At 37.7% G+C, this 13551-nt stretch overlaps 1 protein-coding gene across 6 annotated transcripts in view; it reads right to left on the bottom strand.

The window, feature by feature from the left end:
• The window catches only part of Lrp1b (LDL receptor related protein 1B), a 1777797-nt gene that overhangs the window by 1449804 nt on the left and 314442 nt on the right, over nt 1-13551 (bottom strand). For all 6 annotated transcript variants that reach the window (XR_009056008.1, XM_057755646.1, XM_057755649.1 and 3 more), the window contains exon 2: nt 8675-8797. Coding sequence is in view for 5 of the 6 variants with exons in the window: in XM_057755646.1 (XP_057611629.1) it covers nt 8675-8797 (123 nt within the window). In the remaining variant the exon portion in view is untranslated. The remainder of the gene's footprint in view (nt 1-8674; nt 8798-13551) is intronic.

Genomic DNA, 13551 nt, shown 5'->3' with positions numbered 1-13551 from the left:
ATTGGTTAATTTAAGTTACAAAAGCTAGCTGGGAACAAACTTAATACTACTTGGTACTAGGTAGAAAAGTCTGCCATAATGTGGGCCAATCAACTTTCCAGAGCTGCGGCAGATAAACACAACTCTCAGGAAGTGCCCACGGACTGAGACTAGTCTCTCACAGAAAGGCAAATAGCAGTTGCAGCCCTGAACCAGTGGAGTAGCTTGCCGGACCCATCCTTTATGGGCAGAGCCAGCCAGCAGTGCCATTTCCTGAGCAGAGCTGCCTGGTGGGTAGCCTGGCCCACTAAGCCTTGGTTCACACAGCCAGAGAAGGCATGCAGATAGCCAGGTCTATATCAAAAAATAACCTCTTAACTAGTGTAATATGCTTGCAAATGCATTTGGTCCCGAAGAAAGAAAAGAAAATGGGTTTAAGAACTGATGTGGGAAGTTCTTCTGTATATGTGTTGCATTTATTGGTTAATGAATAAAGAAACTGCTTGGGCCCTATTTCAGTGCAGAATGGAGCAAGGCAGAAATTCCAAGGAGAGATAAAGGAAAAAAGAAGGCAGAGACGTGGAGATACCATGTAGCCACTGGAGGAGAAAGATGCCTGCCAGAGCCTCCCAAAAACTTGCCGGTAAATTATGAAATAGTGGAACTGGGTTAATTTAAGATATAAGAGCTAGCAAGATTCCTAAGTGATTGGCCAAACAGTGTTTTAATGAATACAGTTTCTGTGTGATTATTTCAGGTCTGGGTGGCTGGGATTGAACAAACAGCCTCTATCTACAGACAGCCATTGAAAAAAATAAATAGCTGTAACAATAAAATGAAGTCTTTAAAGAGAGTTAAGTAATATAAAAGGGGTAAGCTACATAGGATGGGAAATGCACAGGGTGTCTGGATCCTGTATAGTACTATTAACTTTAAATTTTTAATTTCTAATGAGCAAAAACAACGGCTGCTAAGAAACATTAGATTATGAAAAGTGTTGAATTAAACTAGCCTATATATTATGAGGATATTTTAACTTCAATATGAAAGTCAGGAAATGTGTTGTATTGGCAGGGGTGGAGGGTTTATGCCTTTGTTTCCCCAGGAAACAAATGATACAGATTCCTTCAAAATTAATAAAGATCAGATTTGACCAGGGGAGACTTCTTGAAAATATTGGCTGTAGACATGAAGGAATAAATCAAGAAAATCTATAAGACAGGTTACATATATGATAATTCCTCTTCTTTGGGAACAGGTCTGAGAGTGAATGAGACATCATAAGACTACTGAATCCTTATGGCATTTATTACATATCATTCTTTCATATGGCATGAATGGGATGTATATTACAGTTTTGTTGCACAGACAAAATGGAATTATCAAGTTTACAGATGGTTTTTACCTTGGAAACATTAAAAAATAAAATCACCTTTAGCAGAATTGTACATACAACATATTCCAGACCCGTGTTAATGCAGATACGTACATTACCTTTAAAAGTTTGTGTGATTTAGGAACAAAAGGATCAGATTCCTATGAAGAAGACAAGTAGCCTAGGTGATCCAATCTCTCAAAATTTCTCGTTGCAGTTTCCTAAAACTGTATCCAGAAAAATGTCAAAGCAGCTAGGTAAGATGGTCCTGCCTCAAAGACTGTTCCAGTCAAGACTGCACTTTCCCTTCACACAGAGTCTGGACAACAAATGATAAAGCTAGCTCCCTCTGGATTTGATTGACCATTATCTCAAATTTCTCAGAGTCCCTTAAGGATGCTTTTGCAGAAGTAATTTTATAAACATGACACCCATATTCCCAAGAGGTGGGGTTGGGAGTTTTTGGTCATTTGGTGGATTATATATGTTTGACATCATTTAGGGGTTTGGTTGCAAGTTATTATTGGTCATGGTCAGGGGAAAAACAACTAAGCAAAAGAGGTTACTTTCAGGCATATCTTTCTTAAAATAAATTGGGGCATATAAGAATGACAGGATAAAAAGGTAGATTATTGAATCTTCTTTTTAACCATAAAGCAACTATTAGCCTCAAATGTTATAAAATGGCATAAATTTTCATATATCGATACAAATTTAACATTATTTTCATAAGGTATTATGCCCATTTTTTTCTTTTGTGAATAAGTTCTGCCATCTCTCAATCAGGAAAGCTAATGTTAGAAAGTTTTTAAGGTAAAACATTCAGTTAAAAGTCAGTTTCATTGCATAGATCTGAAAGGAGCCAATATATCAATTAGCAGGCTGGCAATACCCTTACCGTAATGACTGGGCCCCAAGTTTGTGTCTTATTACTAAGTTTGGGGGTGGAAGAAATAGTGAGTGGAAAAGGAGAATGGAATCATCATTAGAAATATGCTCTTAGCACACAATATCCTATAGTGACACATTTAGAAACGTGTGTTGTTTTAGAAGTACTTTTGAGTGAAAGTCAATGATTTTTTTTTTTTTTTTGCTCTGACTATAAGGAATAGAAGATCTTCAAGGATTAAATGTACTCATCCACAAAAAGTAAGACGCCTTCGTCCCCAACGCAAAATGCAGGATTAGTTGGGGGTAAGTGATGGATTCACATGTTTCCAGGAAGTCTCCTAGCTCAGCCTCAGATTTGTCCCTGAAGAGCCTGCCAAGGCTTGTGTTTACAGTATATCATCCCTTAAGCCAAGAAGATTTGCGCAACAGAGTCTCTAGAAAGCGTGTGCTTTATTCCTCCATTTTCTTTTCACATAGCAGAGTTTCATTCTTGAAGTTTTGGTTCTGGCTAAGGACAGCTAATCTTTTGGATTCTGGGACCAGCAATCTTGGATCAGAGGACCCAAGAGCAGCAAACGGTGAGCTTTGGGGACATTCTGGAACTGAATCTGCCTTGTGAGCTTGTAGGACACTCAGTACTGTCACCTCTGCCTCCAATTGACCTTTCTTAGAGTTGCAATGACATGTTCAGAGACACTGTTATCTCACAGTGATACAGAGGAGAAATCTCACCCTGGTGCCCACTGTGCTAGGGAAATGAACTGATATTAGACAGGCCCCTTTAATTCACAGTACTTTCTCACCTTCCCATCACCCCTTCATATCAAACTCTTTAGTGGGTGTTTTTTTATTATTAAAGAGGGGTCAATGCTTTTGGCCTTTCCACTGCTAAGCAGAGGAGCTTCTGAATAAAATGAACAAAACAGAAAGAATTGAAAGAGACATAAACTGTCCTCTTGGGTCTCATCTGCTTTCTCTTTAATCTGTAAGATCATTTCTGCATCTCTACCTAACGGAAAGCTTAGCTCTGCGCCTCCCATAGATGAGCTCATGGCAAAGTGACCTCTAAATCACGATTACTTAGGAACACGAACCACACTTTTATCCGTATTAGTGTTCTTGTAGCCTATTTTCAGTGCCTTATTCTGCCATTCATTTTAAAGGGCAGTATGTGTTTGCTAATAACGGCCCACATGAATCCCATCGTTTTATTCCTCTAACCAGCATCAGAGGAAGTTAGAAGGAAATTATCAAAAGGGTTTCTATGTTATTCCACAGGAGAAAGTCCATTCATGAATATAAGAATTTGATTAACATCTCACTATCTAAAGAAAGTTAAATCCCACAACAACAGAAATACAATAGAAATGATGGTCACTTCATGCCGAGTCACATCTAACTCAATGACGAACAGACATTTTCATCTTTCAGAAGTGCTTCTGTTCCTAGGACCCGGGAGACTTGTTATTTTTACTACATTGTTCAATTAGATAAGATCACTCCTGAAGCCACATGAAACAGTTTTACTGAGATGACATTCCATGGTCCTCTAATGATGTTACACTTTACAATTAGGTGGCTTGAGGGGTCTTCTTAGGAACTGATTCTTTCTTCACCTCAGTCTTTTTTGAGGAAAGGGGGCATTTTCAAAGAAACACAAGCTGTGCCTTTACTACTCAGCCTATGTGGATGGCTATAAGAAAGATCAAAATATCGGTGTCCTGACTTTCATAAAACCAGATAACAAGATATGCACTGCTTGACTTTAGCATCAATTAGTGATGTTTTACATGAATATACTTATAACATTATATTTAATTCTGAATAAATAGTCTGCATAGTGTCTTGTTGAGCAATAGCTCAAAAAGGTACCTATACCAGGAAAATTTCTACATCAAAGTTTTCCAAATATAAGAGTGTCACAAATCTAGTTAAAAACTGTTCCAAACTCAACTAAGATGACTTTATTAATAGGTTATGCCTCTTCCCGGACACATCCCTAACTATAAAGCTTATTTTTTCAATTATATTTGAGGTCGACACAAAAGAGTGTGCCAGATGGGGAAGTCATGTCCTATCAAAGGCTTTCAAGGAAAAGTGGCCCACAGTGTTCTTGGAACCAGGAAAACAGGTGGGGTGCAAGGTGGAGAAGAGACCTTGATAGTTAATATGCAGCACTTGAATTTGAGGCATTTATTCTCATTTCTAAGAAGTAAAATATATTACATGCAGAACAGCAAAGGCATTTATAAATAACTGGGATTTTGAGCTGGGCCTGCAACCACTATCAATATAGTAATACCGTCTCATAGGGAGAAAGTGGGCAGAGGGGAAGCAAAGTATACCGTGGGACATGCGACCAGCGGGCTTTGTCACTCAACTTCTTTCCTTTTACCTTTATTACTACTACGGCATTTAGGGTTGTAATTTGACAGAATTGAGAATCAGCGGGAAGATGGGCCTCTGAACACAGCTGTGGAGATTACCATATACATACATATACATATACTTACATATATGTGTATATATATATATGAATATATGAGGGTTTGCTTGCATGTATGCTAATCGGTCATGTATGTGATGGTCACAAAGACCAGAGAAGGGTGTCAGATGCTCCGGAACTGCAGTTAAAGATGTGATGTTTGCAAGTTTTTGTGTGATGCTGAGAACAGAACCTGTGCCCTTTTCATGAGTAGCAAGTGCTTTTAATTAAACCAGATAAAGTCTTTGGGGGAATTATCTTGATTATGGTTATTGAGAGGGGAAGATCTACGAAGAGTAGTTGGCACCAGTCCCTGACTGATATTCTGGACTGCATATATGGGAGAAAGGAAATGGCTTTTGTGTAGGTATTTTATCAAATCAAGAGAAAAAAGAACTGAGACAATTACCTCTACTTCACATCTCACCCAGAAAATAGCCTTTGCTGAGAATATTTGTTGCCCCATGACCCATATGATCAGTTCAAGCACAGAAGTTCTGGGCAGAAACCTATCACGTTTCATTCCAAAAGAAGCTCTTCTTCCAACAGAGTGAGTGAACAGGCATTTGCCTGTTTTCTTTCCTTTTTCTCTTGTTTGTGTCTGGAATGCAACTGTCAGTTAGAGAAGATGGAGCAGCCAGCCCGTGAAGGTAAGACTGACAACCGCAAGCCAAGCATGGCAGAACACAAAATCACGAAACCCAGTCCATCCTGGAATGATCAGATTAATTTAATGTTGCCCCTATTTGTCCATCTTTGTAATATATATTTTACTTGTAAAAAGTAAGCTGCTAGGTAAACCACCAATTTTATAGCATGTACTCAGATTCAGCCTTGGCAAAAAGCTTGTGTATATAGAAGGAATGCAGAATTTGCAGACCATGCGATGTTGCTTCAGGCTGGGTTCACGCTTTCACACACAAGTCTATGCAATATTTACTTGCCTCGTGTGTGTGAGCTATCCCCAGATCACCACAGTACCTAAGCATACACAGACCTGCAAGCACAACTGTGGATCCAGCATGTTCCAGAAATCATAGTTTGACATTTATAGGGCAAAACGTAACTTGCTAACAAAATGTGATTTTTCACCTACTTTATCCTTCTTTTCTTTTTGATTATTTTTAACTGTAATTTTTTTCCACAGGGAAAGCTGGCAGATAATTTAAACAAACAAACATACAAACATTAGAAAGGATAATACACGGTGGAGACCCAGGAAGCCTCTAAAATGTAAGCAGTGACTATTGGAATCCTTTACACTTTTAAAAGCCTTACTTACCCTACACAAGAACCAAACAAAGTCAATGCACAAATTGTCACAACTATCCAGGTTGCAAAATCTACATTCACTAAGGCCATTTTTGTACTCTGCTACTTTGCACACTAAGATGGCAATATAAACAAACTCTGGTCTATAGTCAAAGAACTCTTTAAGGGATTTTTTGAATGTTACTAAAGCAGTAGGAATGAAGGACAAGTAGCAGAGTTAATACTTTCCTGGCTGAAAAAAGAAATGAGGTTATTTATGATAACTTCAGCTCCCCAGAAAGTATCACACACCAGCTGGAGTTGATTGTTGGAAAGGGAGACTCATTAAGCATTAAGCAGAATAATTCTGGGAAGGAATTAAGATTTGAATATCTCCAAAGAATGTGCCTTTCAGAACAACTTCCTCGCCACAGATGGTGCCAAGCTTGCATTTCACAAAGAAACCTTTCCCATGTTTACGTTCATCCTAGCTGCATGCTACAATTAACAACAGTGAGTTGAAAGCCGTGAGTACAAAGCTGGAGAGTCTCCTGATTTCCCATTCTCCTCACCTCATAGGAACTAAAGGTGCTTCTAATCATTGTTTAGATACTTGAAGACACATTTCAAGTTACACACAGAAAGAATTTCATCTCCATGGTGAAGAATTTGTTCTCGTATCTCACAAAAAATGTTAAAAATATTTAACATTCCCAAATATTAGGCAAGTCTTTCCAAAATGAAGTCCACCAAGTGGCAAGTTGAACTCAGGCAGGCTTTTGAAGTTAGTAGATGATCAAGATATTTAACTCCATCCAAATGGATATGAGAAAATATTCCCAAAGAAACCAAAGAGAGGAATGAATCAAATCATGGGTTCATTTAAACTCCCTTTATATCTTGATTTCATTTAACTTCTTTTTTGTCCTCTGTGCATTTGTTTTTAAAGCATTTCAGTTATCAGGCTAATAGCTTACTTTTATTCAGCAGTATCTGATTTCTGTTGGAATTTTTCACTTCAGAGATTTCATATTTCATCATAAATCCTCACTCATTCTTCTCCTTGTAAAAGCTAAGTAGATATGTGGGCAAACACATTGCATCTTATAGTTTCATTTAAATTTTGTGCTTTATTATCTAATCACAGACAATAGCATGTCTCTGTATGCATAAGGAATCAGTCTTCACAGCTTTCCATCCTGAGTGTTGATCTTTCACACTGAATGCTCACATTCATGGAGTTATAGTATTGTAAAATTATGTTAGGGAGATTAGGGATAACTCATAGGAACTTCACAAAACACATTGAGAAGCACTGTGTTAACTGTAAAAGTCTAGATTAAGAAATCCAAATTAGAAATGTCTATATGGGGTCCTTCAATGAATGGTGTTATACAATGAATGTTCCTTTATGGCTACTGTCTTCCCATTTATGTGATATTTTAAGGTTCATATGTGTTGTATCATAGGTGAGAACTTTATTCATTTCTACTAACAAATGATACATTTGTAAGGATTAGCAGAACTTTTAATTCATTATAGCATTCTTATTTTCTTATCTTTAATCAATCGCACCCAGGATTACAAGGACCTCCATGAAAAATTTTATAATTATATGTAAAATTGGTAAAAATGAGAAATTTATTAAATACCTATAACCTCTCCCTGTGAAGATGGGTTTAAAGTAAGGATGGGCAACTCGCATATACACAATCACTTTCATCTACGCTGAAAAACTTTAATAGGACTTGCAAACACAATGATTATTAAAAAGCACTGATTTCATTTTTACTGGCAAGATTTTAATAACTAATGCATTAGTTCTATTTACAACATGAGTGAGAGCATAGTTAAAACCATTGGTTTGCCTTTTATGGTTTTATCACCACATTATCAATCAACTGTAATATGTTTTTTTTTTCTTCACTTTGCCTTTACAGAAAGACCTGTGTGATTGTCTTAGGGATAATATTGATATAGCGGCAAATCTGGACACACAAAGACCACAGACTGATGGTGTAAGTTCTAAAAATATTGATATCGAAATTAGTGTCTGGTTCACACACTGAGGAACAGATGAGCATTTATAAAACTATGTGTCATTCAGCAGCGATCATATCATTAGTCACAGTTTTGGTATACTGACATGTCCAGTGTGGTAAAATCCTCAGAGGATTTCATGTAACAATGCTTCAACTGGGCTTAGAACCCCCAGACATCAAGGGTGTCCCAATCTCCTTTTATAAAGATTAAGACCCTCACTGATAAGGTTATCTAATCACTGATAAGATTAGGTTCTAAAGAAATTATGTTCAGTAATCTGCAGAGCTATAAAAATTAATGTAAGTGATGTGAAAGCTAGAGGTGAATTTCCTTAATGATCCATCTTCTATACTTTCCTGCATCTCAAGGTACACGTGACAAGCAGGATCAAGTTTCTGTGTTGCTAAGCAAGTAAGTTTCCCACTGTCAGCACAGTTGCAGTAAGTTACTTCAAACTCTACAACTGGGCTTTGTCTCCCATTCACACACTCAATTCCGAAGAAAACAGAAACAAAAGATTTCAGATCAGTCAGGTTATGCTTTAAAGGAAATATAAATAGAACCAGCTAGAACAGCAGTGATCTGTGGAAGCAACTGGCATTTGATTTCTCATGGAAGCAAATCCAAAAGCAAAGAGCCTTTCTACTCACAGGTGGCTAAAGACTCATCGGACTCGTCAGGGCAGTCAGGGTCCCCATCGCACAGCCAGCTCTGAGAGACACAAGTCACGTGGTCATGGCAGAGAAATTCACCAGGATCACACAACTGCTGATCTGCAAAGGAAAATGTTTGGAAATCAAGAATGAATGGTCAGACCATGAACCGAAGAGCTAACGGAGTATACGGCATTAGCATCAGCACCCTGAGCCACGCTGCTCAGGAGCAAAGCTAGAGCAAGCATTTCTTCCAACTTTACTTGTTCAGCTTGAGCACATTGCTTTGGCAGGCTTGACTCCATTGTAGGTGCACACAGTCTGTTCTGAAAAGAGTTAAGAATTCTGTTTGTGTTTATGACTGCAGGCCTTATCACATCAAATATGGTGCACAAATGTTCCAGCCCGTGAGCTTGAGAGGCTATGCTGCATCAAAACAACAGCTAATGACTAGAATTTCAGCTTTATCATCAGTCCAAACAGGGAGAAACTTGATAGTGACTTAATATTGAAATTAAATGTCATTCTTCTTAACTCCCTATCCTGATATGATGCACCATGTCTTTATGTACTAGATATCTGTATTGCAGAACTGATGTACTGCTTTTAAAACTGACAGGCCACAGGGCTGCTTCCACTTCTGGATAGTAAAACTTCCTTCATGCTTCTTTTGACATGGGTTCTGGAGTTGTTTGCATTTATAAAATTTGCTATTTTGCTTTTAATGTTTTTAATATTGGGTTTGCCAATCTCTCCTAAGGTGCTAATGAATTCAGTGGATATTGATTTTTCTTGCTATATTTACTCCTAATTTATAGTTCTACCTAAAAAAAATTAACATGAACGAATTAGGAATGTTTCCTAGAATTGATGGCTAGTGACTGCAGTTAAAATAACAGTCGTTCTGGGTCATTCTCATTGGTACTTTCGTCCCTTAGCTTTTTACAAAACCCTGATGCGTCTTGCACCCAGTGTTATCTTAGATCTTGGATCTTTCCTTTCTCACATTTCATTTTCTTCTTTCTCCAAGTATAACTATCAATAAATTTATTACTACCAGATATAAGCACACAGCCTTTAATGTACAAATGCTGGTAAATTTTAATGTTTTCCTTTCTCATACATTAGATAGTGTCGGAGAAGTAACACAATACCCTGCCATGCTTACCCAGTTCATCAACAGTACCTACATCACCATCATCACATGACTTGGCATTAATTTACTGGGATATATTATTAGTTGGGCAGAGGCTTTATGCTACATATTCAAAGATGTAAAATTCATTTTTTCCTGAAAAGATCTGATAATATATGTGTCTACTCAGAATTTTTAGACTTAATAAATGGCAATGCTACAAAAGAAATAAAAGTACCAAGGTATTTGGGAGCTAACAGCATACAGTTTAGGGGTAGAAGAGGAACTGGCTTAGGGTTTCTGTTGCTGCAATGAAACACCATGACCTAAAAATCAACTTGGGAAGAAAAAGGTTTATTTGGTTTATACTTCTAAATCATAGGTTCTCATTGAAGGAGGCCAGGCCAAGAAGTCAAACAGAAAAAGGAACCTGAAGGCAGGAGCTGAGACACAGTCCTTGAAGAAATGCTGCTTATTGGCTTGTTCCTCAGGGCTTGCTCAGTCAGCTTTCTTATAAAACCCAAAACCACCAGCCCAGAGATGAACCTACCCATAATGGGCTTGTCCTTCCCTGATCAATCACTAATTAAGTAGATGCCTTACATGTTTGCATATAACCCAATCTTATGGAACATTTTTTTTTTCAGTTGAGATTCCCTCCTCTCAGAAGACTGAATCAGGTTGACATAAAACCAGCCAGCACAGGAACCTAATGTCTACAAGGCCATGTGTTTGCTCTCCAGCATCATACTCCATATAGATATAGATATATAGATATGTAGCTATAGGCAGGAAGGAAGACAGACAGACAAATTGTTCCAACACACACACATGCTCACAGATTGAAAGATAAAATTTAAGCATTTCTTAATAGGAAGGCGCGCGCTGGGTAAATGGCCAATAGGGTATTCTAATAGAGTTGAAGTGAATACAGATTAAATTGCATTCAGATTAGACTTGCATTTTTTCACTCAATAATAGTATATGGTACTTATAAATTTGATCACATGTTTCAGTGTAAGACTTAGATTTGGTTTCAGGCAGTCATGTAATATTTAGAGTTCATTTAGGAAAAATATGGGATGAATTTCAAAGTAATTTTCTTTATATAAAGATAAAATCAGATTTGTGATAAAATAATTTAAATAGTTGTGAATAACCGTACAACTTTTTAAGAAAGGCTCAAAATATTACAGTGGGTCAAACGTTCTTAATCTTGTTTATTCCATAAAATCCATAACAGATGGTTTGAGGGCCTGTCACTACTCTGTTACCTTAAGGTCAGATATTCTCCTTTAGTTTGAGAGGTCAAACTGCAAACAATTGTCATAAGGAGAAGGATAAGAGCACAGTACCTACTGAAAAGCTTTACCTATTTGTGTAGCCTATGACTAAGTCCACATTAGTCACTGCTTGTATTGTAAGCATAAAGAAGTATGGAGGAGCATGAACAGCCATTTGGAGAATAGGAGCAGAGCATCTCAGAAGCATTGGTCAATGGAGGAGCTGGGAAATGCTGGCTATTGTGGAGAAAATGTTAGAACCACAGGAAGCATCCAACAAAGATTAATCATACACAGGCCTTGTATCTTTCTGTTCAGAGATGTGCAGTTGTCTAAAGAAGTGGCCAGGATGATGGGCAAAACATAGTGGGAACTTAACAAATTAATCTTCTGGAAATCATAAGTTTAAGAGTTATGGATTTATGGCTATTGCAAATGCTTTATAGAATTTCATGTATATAATTTTGAAAACTGATGTCTGGATCAAGACTTTATGTTCTTATTTTGTTTTCTCTCTCTTCTTTCTCTTTGTTTGTTTATCAATACAGTGATTTTCTATATAGCTTTGTCTGTTCTGAATCTCACTCTGTATACAAAACTATCCTTGAACTCAGAGGTCTGTATTCCTCTGCTTCCCAAGTGCTGCGATTAAAGGCATGTGCCTCCAGGCCTGGTTAGAGGGATAGTGTCTTAAAAATCAAGACAAGTCATAAAGTTAGAAAAATAAAAAGTGCCTAGACTCACAAAAGCCTGTTTTTCTTTCATACACAGTAAATAAATAATAATGCAAACATATACTTCTAAAGCATTTTTACCTCTGCCCTAGTTTTTTTTTTTTTTTTTTTTTTTTTTTTTTGTAAAAAAACACTGACCAAAACCAACTTAGGAAGTAAAGGGTTTATTTGGCTTATAATTTGCAGTACATTATTGAGGGAAGCCATGGAAGAAACTCAAGTCCTGGAGACAAGAACTGTTGGGAATCTCCATCTCAGGACCTATTCCAAATCCCACCCTCAGAAAACTTGTCCAGTGGTGGCTCCTCCCCTATGGCTGTTGAAGACCATGCCTACAGGGTGTTTAAGAGCCAACCCCTGGACCCACAGCACGGTCTCTTCTGCTTTCTTCCCCCGAGAATCCCCCGGGGGTGCTTGCTCATTAAACCTGGACTTTTAATTCAGCCTCATATGACTTACTGCATCACTGGGGAAACCTAGTATTGGGGTATGGAAAACATTCAAGAACTGAAGCAGGCTCACATTCATCTACCACTATTTAAAATGTCTAGCCCAATGGCTTAGGGATGGTTCTGACCACAGAATGCTGGACCCTATTGCATCAAGTAACCATCAAGAAAATGCCTCTAAAGACGTGCTCACAGGTCAGTCTGATGGAAACAATTCTTCAGTAGAGGTTTTCTCTTTCCATAAAATTACATGTCAAGCTGACAAAGTTAACTATGATAGTCATCATATCTTAATTTTGTCTAGGCATTAGGGGGAAATGAAAACAAAATTACAAACAACTGAAACTTTGGTTTACCGAACACATTGTTCGGCTTCAATTTTCTTTTCTTTTTTTTTTTTTTAAATGAGGATAGAACAAAACAGGGAAATGAGTTGACTGTGTTTACAAGATGTAAGTTCTTTGGAAAACAGACAGAATGGAGAGGTGGGGGCAGTGAAGAATAGTTCTAAGGATGGTACGGAGGCGATGCCACAGATAAGACCAGAGCTTTTCAAGGCTGATCTTGGTATTCTCTTGAATAAAAGGCAATGTGTTAAAGATGATAGTCAGGAAAAAGGAGTAAATGAATTGAAGGAGTGGTGAGGTCAGGGTGAAGAAGAAAAATATAAAGTAAAAAGAGACAAAATGAAATGGTAAAGGATGGGGGGAGCAAATGAAACTTGTGCATTTTACGTAAAACAACAACAGACACTATGTGAGACTAGTGGAGAGGTCAGAACAGCACGGTGGGATTTGCCCAGGATTTTCTAAGGACTCTCTGGCTGCTGGCATGCAAGTGAACTCTGCAAAGTGAGAGATGGCATGGGAAGATCTGTGAGGTGGCTGGATGGATACAGACACAGACAAAAAAAAAAAAAAACAAAAAAAAAACAGCATTTGAACACTATAGTTAATGAAGAACTGAAATAAAACACCATATTCACTGTCTCATTAAATATCAGAATCTTGATTGAAATTGTGAGTCGAAAATGTTAGACCTCTCAATCATTTTCAAAATATATCCATAGTCTGGTATACTTGGGAGACATCCAAGGAGGAATGTATATGAGCGGCAAAATATTTAAGTCTGAATTTTAGAGGGATGATCAAAACTTGAAATCAAACAAGCTGGAACTGCAGGAAGATGTGGATATGGGAGGCAATGTATGTGAAGATGAAGGGAGGAGAGACGTCAGAGGGACAAGGAACAGTAGATTTTTTATCAAAGTAGC

The sequence above is a fragment of the Chionomys nivalis genome, chromosome 22, assembly GCF_950005125.1.
Source record: "Chionomys nivalis chromosome 22, mChiNiv1.1, whole genome shotgun sequence".
In the NCBI taxonomy this organism is placed as follows: Eukaryota; Metazoa; Chordata; class Mammalia; order Rodentia; family Cricetidae; genus Chionomys; species Chionomys nivalis.
Note: the sequence above shows the minus strand (reverse complement) of the source record. Positions and strands in the feature narration are given on the sequence as shown.